Genomic DNA, 13,179 nt, shown 5'->3' on the forward strand with positions numbered 1-13,179 from the left:
AATACCAAAAAAAAGCTAAATGTCATTACATGTATGGTCGCTGCCCAACGTACTCTACCGATGATCAGCTAAAATCAGCCGGTATTATCCCAAAATACCAACGACTGGAAAAGTACAAACACTTATCGTCTGTTAGATTTTTCGAAAAGTAATGCTGAGCAGTATACTATCCAAAAAGTCTGGCAGAATTTCTGAAGATCTTAGGCGATCGGTGGCAGGATACACTGGGCAGCCACAATACATGTTTTTACATTTACCAACAAGGATGTTGTCCTGTTGACAAAATGGTGACAAAGGAAACAACTGTCTGAAAAAGTGTTAGTGTAAAATTCCCAAAACATAACGTACTATAAACGTTCTGAGGTTTGCGTTGCTTTAGGCTGCATAACTCTGTTGTATACCTGTTCTGAGTAACTTTTTAGCTTAGCTTCCCACCAGAATTCCTCCCTGATTCCCCAAGTAGAGCATACTAAACTGTCCAAACACCAACATGCATCACCATTGCTTCACACATAGACTTTTAGACACCAACTCTGCAGTCTGTAATGTCTTTTTCAAGAGGACTGCTTTCAAGGTTAATAAAGTTGAAAAGCTGCCAGTGGGAAATGTAGACATAGTGACCTCAAAGTGACTTTATATCACTTTGTGCTCTTGTAATAGCTTCCTGTTGGATCGATACTGATGTCAGTGCTAAAAAGCTTCCACCATAACAGCAACACCAGTTTCCAAAACAGGAATCATGCATTTTAGCCCACTTTTTTCCCCCTTCAATATTTCTCCCTTCTTTATGCATCTTAACCGCTCCTCTGGCTTTTTTGGCGTCATTGCCGCTGATTGAGGGAGTGCAGAAGCTAACGGGAGAGCTGCAGAGGGGGGATTCGAGGAAGAGAGCGACAGCCATAAAGACTGGGGGAAGTTTCTTATGTAAAGTAAGCGAGAGAGTTTGACCTCCCCAAGTAAATAGAGTATGGGCTGTGTCACATAGTTGGCAGGCCCACAACTATTCCATCAGCTCCACCATAAATGGTAATGCTCTTAAACTGCTCAGGGAGATACAGCAGACACCCTCTTCTTACTAGTGCAACCCATCTGCCTCCATTCCTCCACCTTAAAGTCCTCAGACTTCCCTTATTCTTATTCAACACTCCATTTAATCGCTTTTTTATTCCTCTCACTGTGTCACACACACATTTACGTTGATTGAACCGAGCTAGGCTGCTGCCCTGTCAAAGATCATTCGAGGGCTGCTTTGTTTGTATGTGTGCATTTATGAGATAGGAAGCAGGGGGGGGGCTCTGGTACGTGTCATGGGTGGATAGCGTTAAGGTGCTACAGCTCCATACAAACTGCAGGGTAACAACATGTCTCTCTGTGACTAACACTTGTGTGAATGAGCAGGGTCTGTTTATGGTCCATCCATCCATCTGTTATGGAGTGAGTGTGAGCGTGCATGGTTGTATACCTTGTTTGTATCTAAGTAGTCCTGTGAGGGAAAGGCGACCCATCCAGGGTGTACCCTGCCTCTTGTCCAATGACAGCTGGGATAGCCTCCAGCCCCCCAGCGATCCTGAATTGGACTAAGCGGGTATAGAAAATGGATAGATAGATGGATGGATAGTTTGAATGAGGACAAGTTAGGGCAAAACATTGTTCACTGTCTGACTTCAGTGAAACACAGCTCGACTTGAAACAAGATTTCACTGACTCATCGTGGCTGACTGAAATACTACACGTATCGGATGACAACAATGGATGTGATGCTGGCCCCTGTCAGAAAGACGCCAAAAGGTGTTACTACTATCTTCAACTTCTGCTTGCCTTATCTGGAATATGTGAGCGTAAAATGACGCCTATTCCACCTGACTCATAAGTTCACCTCAATCATCGCCACAGCGGTCTACAGTCAGCCTACCCAGACACAGGTATAGCTCTGTCTGAGCTCCAAAATGTGATGAATGAGTTTCAAAGCAAAAATTCAAGAGTACCGGTCTGTTGCATTAACATCAGTGGTAATGAAGCTGTTTGAGAAGCTGCTCAAGAGCTTCATCTCCTCCTCCATTCCTGGCAACACAGACCCACTCCAGTTTGCCTACTGCCCCATCAGATCGACAGAGGACACCATCTCCACATCCTGCACACCAATCTCTGTCCACGTGGACGAGAAACAGAGCAACTATGTGAGATTGCTGTTAGTTGATTACAGTTCAGCATTAAACACAATAGTGCCCATAGACTGTTCACAAAGTCGAAGGATATAGGACACCACAACCATTTGTGTTCATGAGTCCCGGACTTTCTCATTGGCAGATCACAGATAGTGAGAGTCGGCAACTCTGTGTCCTCTGCTCTATCCCCTCTACACTCATGACTCCAACACCATTGTTAGGTTTGCGGATGACACGGTGGTACTGGACCACCGTGTCATCCGGCTCAGAGTAGTCTCGAACTACAATGAGATGTAAAAGGTGGACTCAGTCACTTACCCCACTTACCTGTCCATCTCTTCCTTGACACTTTTGATTTGTAAATTTGTAAATCTGTGTATCCATAGCTATATTTCAATTGCACAGTAGTGTTTAATACTCATACAATGTTTACATACAGGAATCATCCGATGTCTATTCATGGATCATATTGAACCTTACATTCTTAGCTTGTCATGTTGTTTGTTTTTTAACCCGTTAATCTTTGCACTGATTCTTAAAGTTTTAACTTTAAATTTTCAACTCTAAATTTTCCCCATGGTACAGTCAGTCTAAAGTACGGATCAGGTTACATTGCAGCATGTGACCACAAATCTGAATCTGAAATATTAAGTGAATTCCAAACATGGGCATACAAAAAACTGCAAAGTGACAACATATTTGGTCACTACAATTTCTCATTTATAAGCACATTATACAGCATTTCCCTTCTTTTTTTTGTCTTTGACAACAGTTGGAATCCAAGTTTGAGTCACTTTGCATGTGGGCCACAGTCATGTTCTCCATGTCACTCTGCCCATTATTTATTCATTAGGGTGTTTTTCCTCTCGTCATAAATTCTCCTTAAGAAACAGCAAAAACTGTAAAACCTCATTTGCAGTTGAAGGATACACAACAGGCCATTAATTATGTGTGTGCCATCCATTTACAGAACAGGAGGGGGGACTTGAAAACAGGTCAACTTGATGGATAAGTTGCCACACTCAACACAGGTGAAACGCTGTCTCTTAAATGGCACAATTTTCCCTCAATACAAACTTTCACTTGCACTCAGCAGATGAAAAATGGGAGGTTTTTATCTCTGCCTGTCAGAAAGGCTATAGTAATTATGACATCTATGATATATCAATTATCCAACAGGCACAAGAGAGATGAGTAATGAAAACGTTGAATAGTTAATAACAATGGCATAATATCTGGGTACCTCTCCACCTTGGCTACAATTGAATGTTTTTCAGTTAGATGATGTGTCTATTCAAAATGAAGTTTGTAGATAAGAAACTGAACAGGTTCCACACTTTGGAGCACTCGTTCCTCCTCTTTTGGCAACCAAGCAGTGGGCGCAGGAAAATCATATTTCCGGATGTCGTCTTTCTAGCACTGCCTCCATCACAGAGTCTCATAATCAGGTTTTGCACCTAATTTCTAGGCATGGGGTTCCAATAAATACAGCCAGTCATCAAACTCTCGTGAGATGTGATTGTCTTCATTGTGGTCCACATGGAAATGTACCAACACACTTGCGAGTCTCCAGAGTCAGCCCCAAAATGCTGTTCATAAATAATAGTTATTAGATACATATGAGTATATAGGAAGGCTGGTAATCTTTGCTAGTCTTTCAAAACTAGGTGGAGAGTCATGAAGTTTATGTATAATCTGGAGTAATTTTCTTAAAGAAATTTTAACTGTCAAATTTTGACATTGAGCGGCCAAGTTGTAGAAAGCCACCATGTCAAATACCGCCCACCCACAATCTAGCAACAAACGGCATCTATATTTGGATAAGCTAATTACCAGTGGAGGAGAAAACAAGCAACGTTGGCATCATTCTGAGACACTTTGCTCTATATCAGCAAATTCCATCTGGTAAAAATCCATAGTGCATATTCTTGTTTTCTGCCTTGAATCAGATTATTTTTCTTTGTGTTTTTGCTTCTTTGATGAGTTGGAGTCACATGCCATTGCCTGTTCTAGCAGTAGATAATAAGTATGATCCTCCACATCTCGAATGTACACCCCCAAATTTCTTACAAAACTGCTTCCACAACAGGTATTTCCTCCACTTAATTTCTTTCGTTGCCCTTGAAAAGTGCTCTCGTCTATCTTCAGTTCCAAAAATGGCTGTAATGATGCACTCATGTGTTTAAAGCACCTGCTGCATTTTAATAATTCATAGCAAAATTATTAGCAACTAATCGAAAAATACTGTAGTTTTTGATACTATAATCAGTTTTGTTCATCCACACATAAAACTATCATTTTGATTGCAAATTTATGGCAGAAATCATTGATGAAGACGTGAAGCACTAAGCACAGTGGGTAAAAAAAAAAAACTTATTTGCAGTGGCATGGAATACTCATTGAGTACAAAACTTGAGGAAAAAAACTGGCTGAAGGATTTAAGGAAACTTAAACCCAGTCTCACCCATGTGGACAGAGAGGCAACAGAGACTTAAGTGATCTTTGTTTCTATTGGATGTCGATAAGCTTGCAATCAATGAAGTGCCTCATTAAAGTTTTTCGTGGTGAGTCAGGATACGGGAGAGATCCATGTTACGCAAACAAATACTCAAGAAAGAAAAGGATAAGTTGAAGGGAAATAAGGAGAAGAAGAAAGAAAGGGACAAAGATTGAGTCAAGAAAGCAAAGTTAAAGGGTTGGAAGTGACCAAATAAGAAGCAAGGTAAAGCAGAATGTGTGGAGGAAAAGCAGATGTTAAAGATGCAGATCAACAGAGAGAAAAAAAATAGGATAAAATGAAAACGCATATTAACAAGATCAAAAAGAGGAAAAGTCAGGGAAAAAAGAAGCAAGAAGGGTGACGACATGAAAGCTATAAAAAGCTCATTTGTCTTTTTGTGCAAGAGAGCGTGCCTGTTTGGCATCTGGATATGTTTATAGGCACTGGGTCAGGGACCAAAAGTAACCTCGTGTAAAACCTGGCCAGGCTTCAATCTCCTACTACACACCTACGCAAGTACACAAACAATTTCTGTGTCACTCACTTTACTTGTGTTGAGTAACTTTACACCAAATCACATTTGCCAAATACAAACACAAACCAATACAATAGCCTGGAACATAATATGTACCTCACCAATGAAATATGCACTTGGCAAACTGTTTCATATCCTTCATAAAAGTGCTCATGAGAACAGAAGACAACCACACAACAATTGATATTGCACAAATTAAATGGGATGTTATGAACAGTGCAGCAAATAGACCCAACGCATGATTTGACCGATAGTGTAATAACTACAGCAAAGAGGCATTATGGGCAAACTAATCTGACATTATTAGATCATCAAAAACATAAGTGCCTTTACATCTTAAATCCCCCAAATACAACCTAAATTTCCAAAACAGTTTGGGGAATAATGCAATCATGCAAATCTCCAAAATGAATTAACCAATATTTCACTCACAATAAAACATAGAAACTATATCAAAAGATGAAAGTCAGACATTTTACTGTTTCGTGAACAATATCAACTCATTTTGAATTCTCAAAATAGTTAGGACGGAGCAATAATAAGGTGGGAATGTAAGTGGTTGATTGGCAACAGGTCAGAAACATGACTGGGTATAAAAAGAGCACCTCAGAGAGGCAGAATCTCTCGGAAGTAAAGATGGGCAGAGGTTCAGCAATCTGCAAAAAGCTGGGGCACTTTCAGAATAATGTTCCCTTAGCATATGATTGCAAAGACATTGAATTTTCCATAGAAATCAAAAAAATTTGAATCTGGAGAAATATGTGCGAAAGGGACAGAAAAGCAAAATTAGATGCTCGTGACCTTCTGGTCCTCAAGTGGCATGTTATTAAAAACAGGCATGGTTCTGTCAATGAAATCACTGCATGGGCTCAGGAACGCTTTCAGAATTCACTTTCTGTGAACACTGTTCACTGTGCCATCCACAAATGCAGGTTAAAGCTTCTTCTCTGGGCAAAAGCTAATTCCAAATAGTCTGAGGCAAAGTGGAAACTGTTCTGGGGTTCGATTATTCAAAACTTTTTATTCTTTTTTTGAATCATGGACACTGTCTGCTCCAGTGGTAATGTTAGGTATTTATTAATTTAATTTCATAAATGGGGGTGCATGACAACTTGTACATCTGGAAAGGCACCATGAGTAGAGAAACAAATGCTCCCATATAGACAACGTCTTTTTCAGGGAAGGCCTTGGATATGTCAGTAAGACAATGCTAAAATGAATATTGTATCTATTACAACATGGCTTTGTGCAACTTGTTCAAATACTGAAATTAGTATGTCTGCCCACCAGAAGACATTTCTGTCTTACCTCAGATCTGCCTTATTCTAAAACAACATCATCCTTAATAAAACCTTAACACACAAATGACATTTTCCTTTTGTAGGTGAAAAGTTTCATTGTGGCTTTACTGATGGTCAGAGCTACAGGAAGAAGGCGAGATGTGTTACCGTTCATCATGATCATTACTTTATGCTCAGAAGTTCAAAAACTCTGCATTCACATTCTTCTCTTATCTGTTATGAGAGTCCCACCATCTCCTGATCCTCACTCTCCTTATCCAGATAAGATGTTGTGATACAGATTGCATGATAAAATCAGCTGTAAGCTGGATCAAAAAGTAATAAAAACAATATGAAAAGCTGAAAATTGAGAGAGAGCAAGAAAATCTCTGTCAGATGTTTCTGGGCCTTTCTATCAATACTCTTTCTCTATCCTCTGCCATTCATGCCGTGTCTTTCCGGACATATGGCGGTAATTATGCTTATGGAAAAAAATTAGACCAGAGAGAGACAGATAAGGAATACCAGTTTGGCCAGTGGGAGCAGTGTTGCTTGCACAATCACACAGAGAAGCATGCAGACAAAGACCTTAAACTAATATCTTCTTGCTCATTTATTTCATCTGTCAGTCTATGATCCATCAGTCTGTTATCCCTTTAAGAAGTTTGTGAAAGTACTTGATTTAACAGTTCAGTGAACCACCATGAAATGTAATGAAATGGTAAAACCAATAAAAAAAACTCCACACATACACAGGTTTCTTAATAAGGCATACAGAGGCATGCATGTGCACTAACCTGCTCATGATACTCGATCCCCATGCTGAGAGTGTTAATCAGAATGGCAATCATAATTCCTTGTCCAAAGTACTTGCTGTCCACAATCTTCTTGAACGTTTTGCACACCAGCCTCCAGAAGTGGACCACTTTGGCTGCAGTTTTGCCCAGCCTTCGGCTCTTCTTTCTGGGCTGCCGACTGTCTCTCCTGTCCCTGTGGCGGAGGTCCTGGGTGAACTCGTACACTCCGTCGCTATCAGAGTCACCAGCTGTCTCGTTGCCCTCGGTGCCACCTTCGGAATCGTAGGCCATGGCCTTGGCGCAGTAGGGGCAGCTCTCAGGGTCCAGTGTCAGAGCGGCTGTGTCCATGGCACTGCTGGTGCTGCTGAGATCACGAGCCGACAGCTGGCAGGAGAGCTGGGCTGCAGCCGGTTGAGAAAGGTCAGATGGAGAACCTTAGACAAAGAGGGTTACTGCAGAGAAATCTGCATGATTGTGATAAATTACACAAAGTCATTGAAAAAAATTGTCAAATTCAGTGTGAAAGATCTGTTGTGTAAAACAACCTTTTTTGACAGTCGTGTGTGTGTTCAGGGAAAGTGTGTTTGATGGTTCCATGCTTTGTCTACAACAGTCTATGCAGTAGCATTTCTGGCTGGCAACCAACTTCTTCACCGTCTGTACAACCTGAGCTGATCTAGCCTGACTTTTGCTTGAGCCCTTTTAGAACTTGGCTATGGGCGCTTGAAGCTGGCTGCAAGCTCAGAACTAAAGGACCGACATTTATAAACTGTAATTAGCAATCTCTGACCCATTAAAAACATCATAAACATCATCCTCTGGACAGTGTTGTGGTTTCAGGCTTACTTTCAACAAATTGACACCACACTGAGCCAAAAAGGACACAGATATTAAACACTGCTTTTGAGAAAATTGGAATTTCCCATTGTGTCTTCCAGCTTTTTAAGTAAATTGAATCCGTACCCACACAGCTAACACAGAGGGATGTAAGTAATATAGCTGATTAAACACTTTCCAATTGATTGTATTCATGACTATTAACAGAGTATCTGCAACTCAAAGGAGAAGTTTTTTTTCTTATTATTTCTGGCATAAAATACATTGATATACTCGCTGATAACAGTTTGGTGAAAGTCGGCGTCCTTTGTAGGATATTTAGATCCGCATATATCCATATAACGGGAGTGAACAGGGGCTTTGGATATATGCGGATCTAAATATCACCCGAAGTACACCAAACTGTTATCGGTGAGTAGATTAACCTATTTTATGCGAGAAATAGGGTTCAGGTTTAAAAAAAAAAAAAAAACTTTTCCTTTAAACCCTATTGGGTTGGTGTACCTGTTGGATTGTGTGTGTCCACCAGGCTCAATGGCCGCCTCTCCAAAGGCATGGGTGGGATATTGAGGTTATAGCTGATATTTGTTATGGTGCTGGTGGCAACACTCCCTCGCCTGGACTCTTCTAAGGCCCGGGCCTGGAGAGTTGGGTAGTTCTTCGGCCCTGGAGCAGCAAAGGGCACAGAGTTTCTCTTCATAGCCCTGGACGTAGGAGCTAGAAAGGGCACTGGAGTCGTTCCCGGGTTGGTGAGTATGGGAGAACAGCGGAGAACTTCTGCATTGGGTACTGTGTAAACCAAAGAGGAATCGGCAGCTCCCGCAGCAGGGTTGGACAAAGTGGTGAGATTTGTTTCAGAGGTTGACGTTGTCATAGATGATGGCAGCGCCAAGGCAGGATGCCCACCACCAGTGCTTGCTCTGAGAGTCCCTCCGTTATTGCTATGAGCCCCAGCCTCAACATTCCTCCCTTCCAGACTCCTGATGCCTGCTCCATCCCTCACACTGCCATTTCCTAGATGGTAGTGATGGTGGTAGTGGTGGTGTTGATGATGGTGTGCCATGTGATGAACTGACATCGAGCCCAGCCTGGAGGACTTCCTCCTTCTCCTCTGGCTCTGGCGTGGGGGGTCACTAGCTGGTGGTGAGGCGGCGATTTTGAGCCCTGCACGACGAGCCAAGAACCTGCAGATATGAGCCACTTGCTTGGCCCCCTTGCGGATGACATGGACCAGGTACTTGAGAAGCTCGTCATAGCAGGAGCCCGGCTCAGAGTGGGAGGCCAGAGTGCTGGCGCTGGACTTGAAGCGCACCCGTTGTTCCTTCATCAACTGGCTCTCTCTCTGCTTGGTCTCTGAGAACTGAGTAGCAATGACCACCAGGCACAAGTTGATCATGAAGAACGAGCCGATCTGAGAAGGAGGAGGGGCAGATGACATCATTATCCACACACTTTCCATAGATCCCCACCTATTCTTCCCTGAGTTGACCCACTTGTTCAATTATCAGCAGACACACACCCACCCACAGCTGGTGTCACAGTGAAGTGGCACTTACAATGATGAGTAGGATGAAGTAGATGAAGTTATAAAAGGAGTGAGCATCCATCACAAAGTACATGATGTCCACCCAGCCCTCCAGAGTGATCACCTAAAAAGGAGAACAGGCAGTAAAGCACAGAAAGACAAAGATACATAAAAGAAGCGATTAGACACTAGAAAAAAGAAATAAAGCATGGAAAGAGTAGAATTAAAAACATAAATCCAAAAGCGACCATATTTGACACTCCAGAGTTTTCCAAAAGCCAACATTAAACAGAAGACTAATCCTCAGCATTATTGTATTGCTCTCACCCATACAGGCTATCCGGAGCAGAAGCCAGACTTATGGCAGAACTCATCTCTAATCTGGCTTTTATCCTGTAAAATTAGCCCTGTGAGCCAGACAGAGATGGATTTACACTCCAGCATAAGGCTTTTTAGATGATTTAAAGATGGCAAACAAATGATGTGGAGCCTGCAATCTGGCAGTGTGGCTGTGACCTGCTAATCCTGTAAGCCCCATTTCTCTGAAGCACCAGCCACCAGGGCAATTAGACTCCTTTTCTATGTCGCTTTCTCTTTCCTCACGCCATGCATTGTGTAGTACAGAATTGTGCATCAGTCAAACCTACCAGTGAATCCCGCAGGAAATATTAACTGTAGTTTCTTAAGAAATTGACCGCTTTCTCAAAAGAGTTTATCCTTCATTGTCTACCTGAAAGATGGCAATCCAGGCGTAGCAGATGTTGTCAAAATTGATGGCTCCCTTAAAAGGGTTGATACGACCAACAGAGCAGTTATTGTAGTACTGGTTCCAATTGACACAAGTGGTGTTGTTAGTGGTGTTGTAAGAGTAAATGTCCATGTTGCACTGCAGGCCCCCCTCCTCGTACAGCTTGGGAATCGAGTTGCAGTCCCTCCTGCCGTTATCTTCTGGCAAAGAGCAGATGAAGGGGTTCTCGTCATCATTTTCAGTGTGGTAGTATTTGCCAAGCTCCACAGAAAGAGGGCTTCGGGGGGTAGAAGAGAAAATATTAGAGTGGTTACTGGTTAATATAAATCCCAATACAAGGAAAAATTCTTGGAGTACCTGATTTATTTTCAATCAATCAAAAAAAAAAAAAAAGGCAGTGATTCTTATATTTACTTTGACTTTTGTTTAATTGCAGACAGTATGAACCCAATGTAGTTAACGTAGTGTCACATTAACTTCAGTTTGTACATTCATTTTGTATTTCAAGTTAGCAACATATTCCATAAAGGAGTTGGAACAGCAACGCTTTGTAATGTTGCCATCACTTCCATCAACACTGAAAAGATTTCCTGGCCCTGAGCATTTCAAGCGACAAAGCATTTCAGGTGTTATTTTGTCTCATTATTCCTCCAAACACATCTTAAGGTGTCCAACAATGTGAGGTCATTGCTGTTGCTGTTTTCAGTTCAAATTCTTCACACATTCTCTTTTGGGGACTGGTCAGGACTGCAGGCCAGTACCTATACCATCTTCCTCAGCCCGAAAAGTGAATGAACGTCCCTGGAAAAGCTATTGCATTGAATGCAGCATATGTTGCTTGTTTTTCTGCATTATTGCTGCCATCATAAAAGTAGGAAAATAGCTTTACCAAGGACACTGATACAACCACATACCATCACAAAGCCTGGCTTTTGGACTTGTTGCTGGTAACAGTCAGAACAGTCTTTGGTCCAGAGCACACTGTCTATTTCTTCCAGAAAAGATCTAGAAGTGGTCTGACTACAATACACGTTTCCACGGTGTGATGGTCCATCCCAGATGTATCCTAGCCCAGAGAAGTCGAAGCTGCCTCTGGACAAGGTTAACGTAAGGCTTCTTTTTTGCGCAGTGAAGTAACATTTTAAGTAACATTTGTGAATGTAACTTAATCACAAAGCTTGAAAAGGGTTTCACAGAGGGATGCCTTGCCCATGTAGCGGTATCAGCTATTGACAAATGATGCGGTGATGTCTTAGGGATCATGGTTGTCCAACTCAAGCTTGCACCCTTTCAATTTACAAATTTAAGTTTTTCAAGATTTCTTGAATCTATTGTGGATAGAACAAATGTAGATTAAAAAAAATATGCAAATCCATCCCAATCTTTCATGGAGGAATGTTTTTAAACAGTAAAATGATTTTTCTTTTGATAAACTGGAGATCTTCTGTCCATGTGGCTGTAACTTTATAACTTTCCTAATAAACCATACTAATTGCCCATTCCAACTTATATTGCAATGTGTTGTGGGCCTGAATTCTTTTTCAAAAGTACAGGATGATCAACTAGAAAAAAGAATGCTGTGGAAATATCAGCAGCATCGTGTTGCAAACCTGCAAAATATTTTGGCACAAGAATATTTCTGTGCAAAAATATGACCCTTGTTTTATTTCCAATAAATAAAATCCCAGTTATGAGGATCTCTTCAGGGAACCATCTTTTTCCAGTGTTATCTAACTGCAGCCTGCACTAGCTGCCCGACTGGAGCAGTTAAAAAGACCATCCATTGTTGTACTGCACAATGACGCTACCTTTCTGGGCAGAATTTAAAGTGGACCAACTTCAAAGCCTCAAGTTCTAAAGGTTTAATTTAATTCACATTCTGCAGAAGCTGATTTCAATGATTAACACTTAAAAAAGATAAGCAGACGTAATCAGTGAATCAGTGAAGCCAGCTGTGACTGGTTATAAAAAAAAAGAAAAGACAAAACCTTAGGGCAAATAGCTTGGGAGACCCTTGTGAGTACTGTGCCAGCTGTATGCACAGACATATTTGCCTGCAATAGCACCTCTTGGCATATTTGCCGCAAAGCACTCTTCCATCTGGAAGAAGTGCTGTGTGTCTGGTGATTGGGTTATATCTGGCTCATCTGTCAACACGCTTTCAGCTGACGGGTGTTATTAATTGCAAAGTAGTGCCACATATTTTGTGGGACTAGACTGATCCATAGTCACTTCAAAAATACTTCTCACTCGTTTTCTTAAAAGCTGTTATACACTTTGGGATGATCTGTAAGAGCAGTTACAGGTCTAATGAGCTCAGTGTGTCACACTGACCATTTATCATAGGCCAATATGTCGCACGGGATGCAATTCCTGCGGGATGATCTCAAATGCTCTTAATCAGTGTAATAAAAAGATACTGTCAACCCATCTGGCAGCTGTTACTAAAACACTGGAATATGTATGAGAAATAGCATGAGCCGACTTTAAAACAGATATGCTCATGACTTTATACAAGTATAGAGTCAGGTTTAAACATTCATCTCATACAAAGATGCAAAACTTCCAAGTACAAGAAGCATGTGATAAAGAAGAGATGATGATGACAAAAATTGTCTGCTCACCAAAGGCATAATGCATGAACTTAAATTACAGCTATGAGGTGCCATAAATCCCATGGAGAGTAATGAACCCTGGATGAAACAGGGAACATGAATAAGTCATGGGTGCCCATGTTCCATATACAGGACCATGGGCCACACAGGGTCTTTCTCATTATTCCAGGGCCCGTC

The 13,179-nt window shown here is 41.5% G+C and overlaps 1 protein-coding gene across 12 annotated transcripts in view; it reads right to left on the reverse strand.

The window, feature by feature from the left end:
- Positions 1-13,179, reverse strand: part of cacna1g (calcium channel, voltage-dependent, T type, alpha 1G subunit) — a 192,798-nt gene that overhangs the window by 112,648 nt on the left and 66,971 nt on the right. For all 12 annotated transcript variants that reach the window (XM_075457857.1, XM_075457861.1, XM_075457856.1 and 9 more), the window contains exons 5-8: positions 10,370-10,664; positions 9,671-9,763; positions 8,619-9,525; positions 7,278-7,678 (exon numbers count right to left, since the gene is read on the reverse strand). In XM_075457857.1, coding sequence (XP_075313972.1) covers positions 7,278-7,678; positions 8,619-9,525; positions 9,671-9,763; positions 10,370-10,664 — 1,696 coding nt within the window. The remainder of the gene's footprint in view (positions 1-7,277; positions 7,679-8,618; positions 9,526-9,670; positions 9,764-10,369; positions 10,665-13,179) is intronic.

Source organism: Odontesthes bonariensis, chromosome 23 (assembly GCF_027942865.1).
Source record: "Odontesthes bonariensis isolate fOdoBon6 chromosome 23, fOdoBon6.hap1, whole genome shotgun sequence".
NCBI classification, from domain to species: Eukaryota; Metazoa; Chordata; class Actinopteri; order Atheriniformes; family Atherinopsidae; genus Odontesthes; species Odontesthes bonariensis.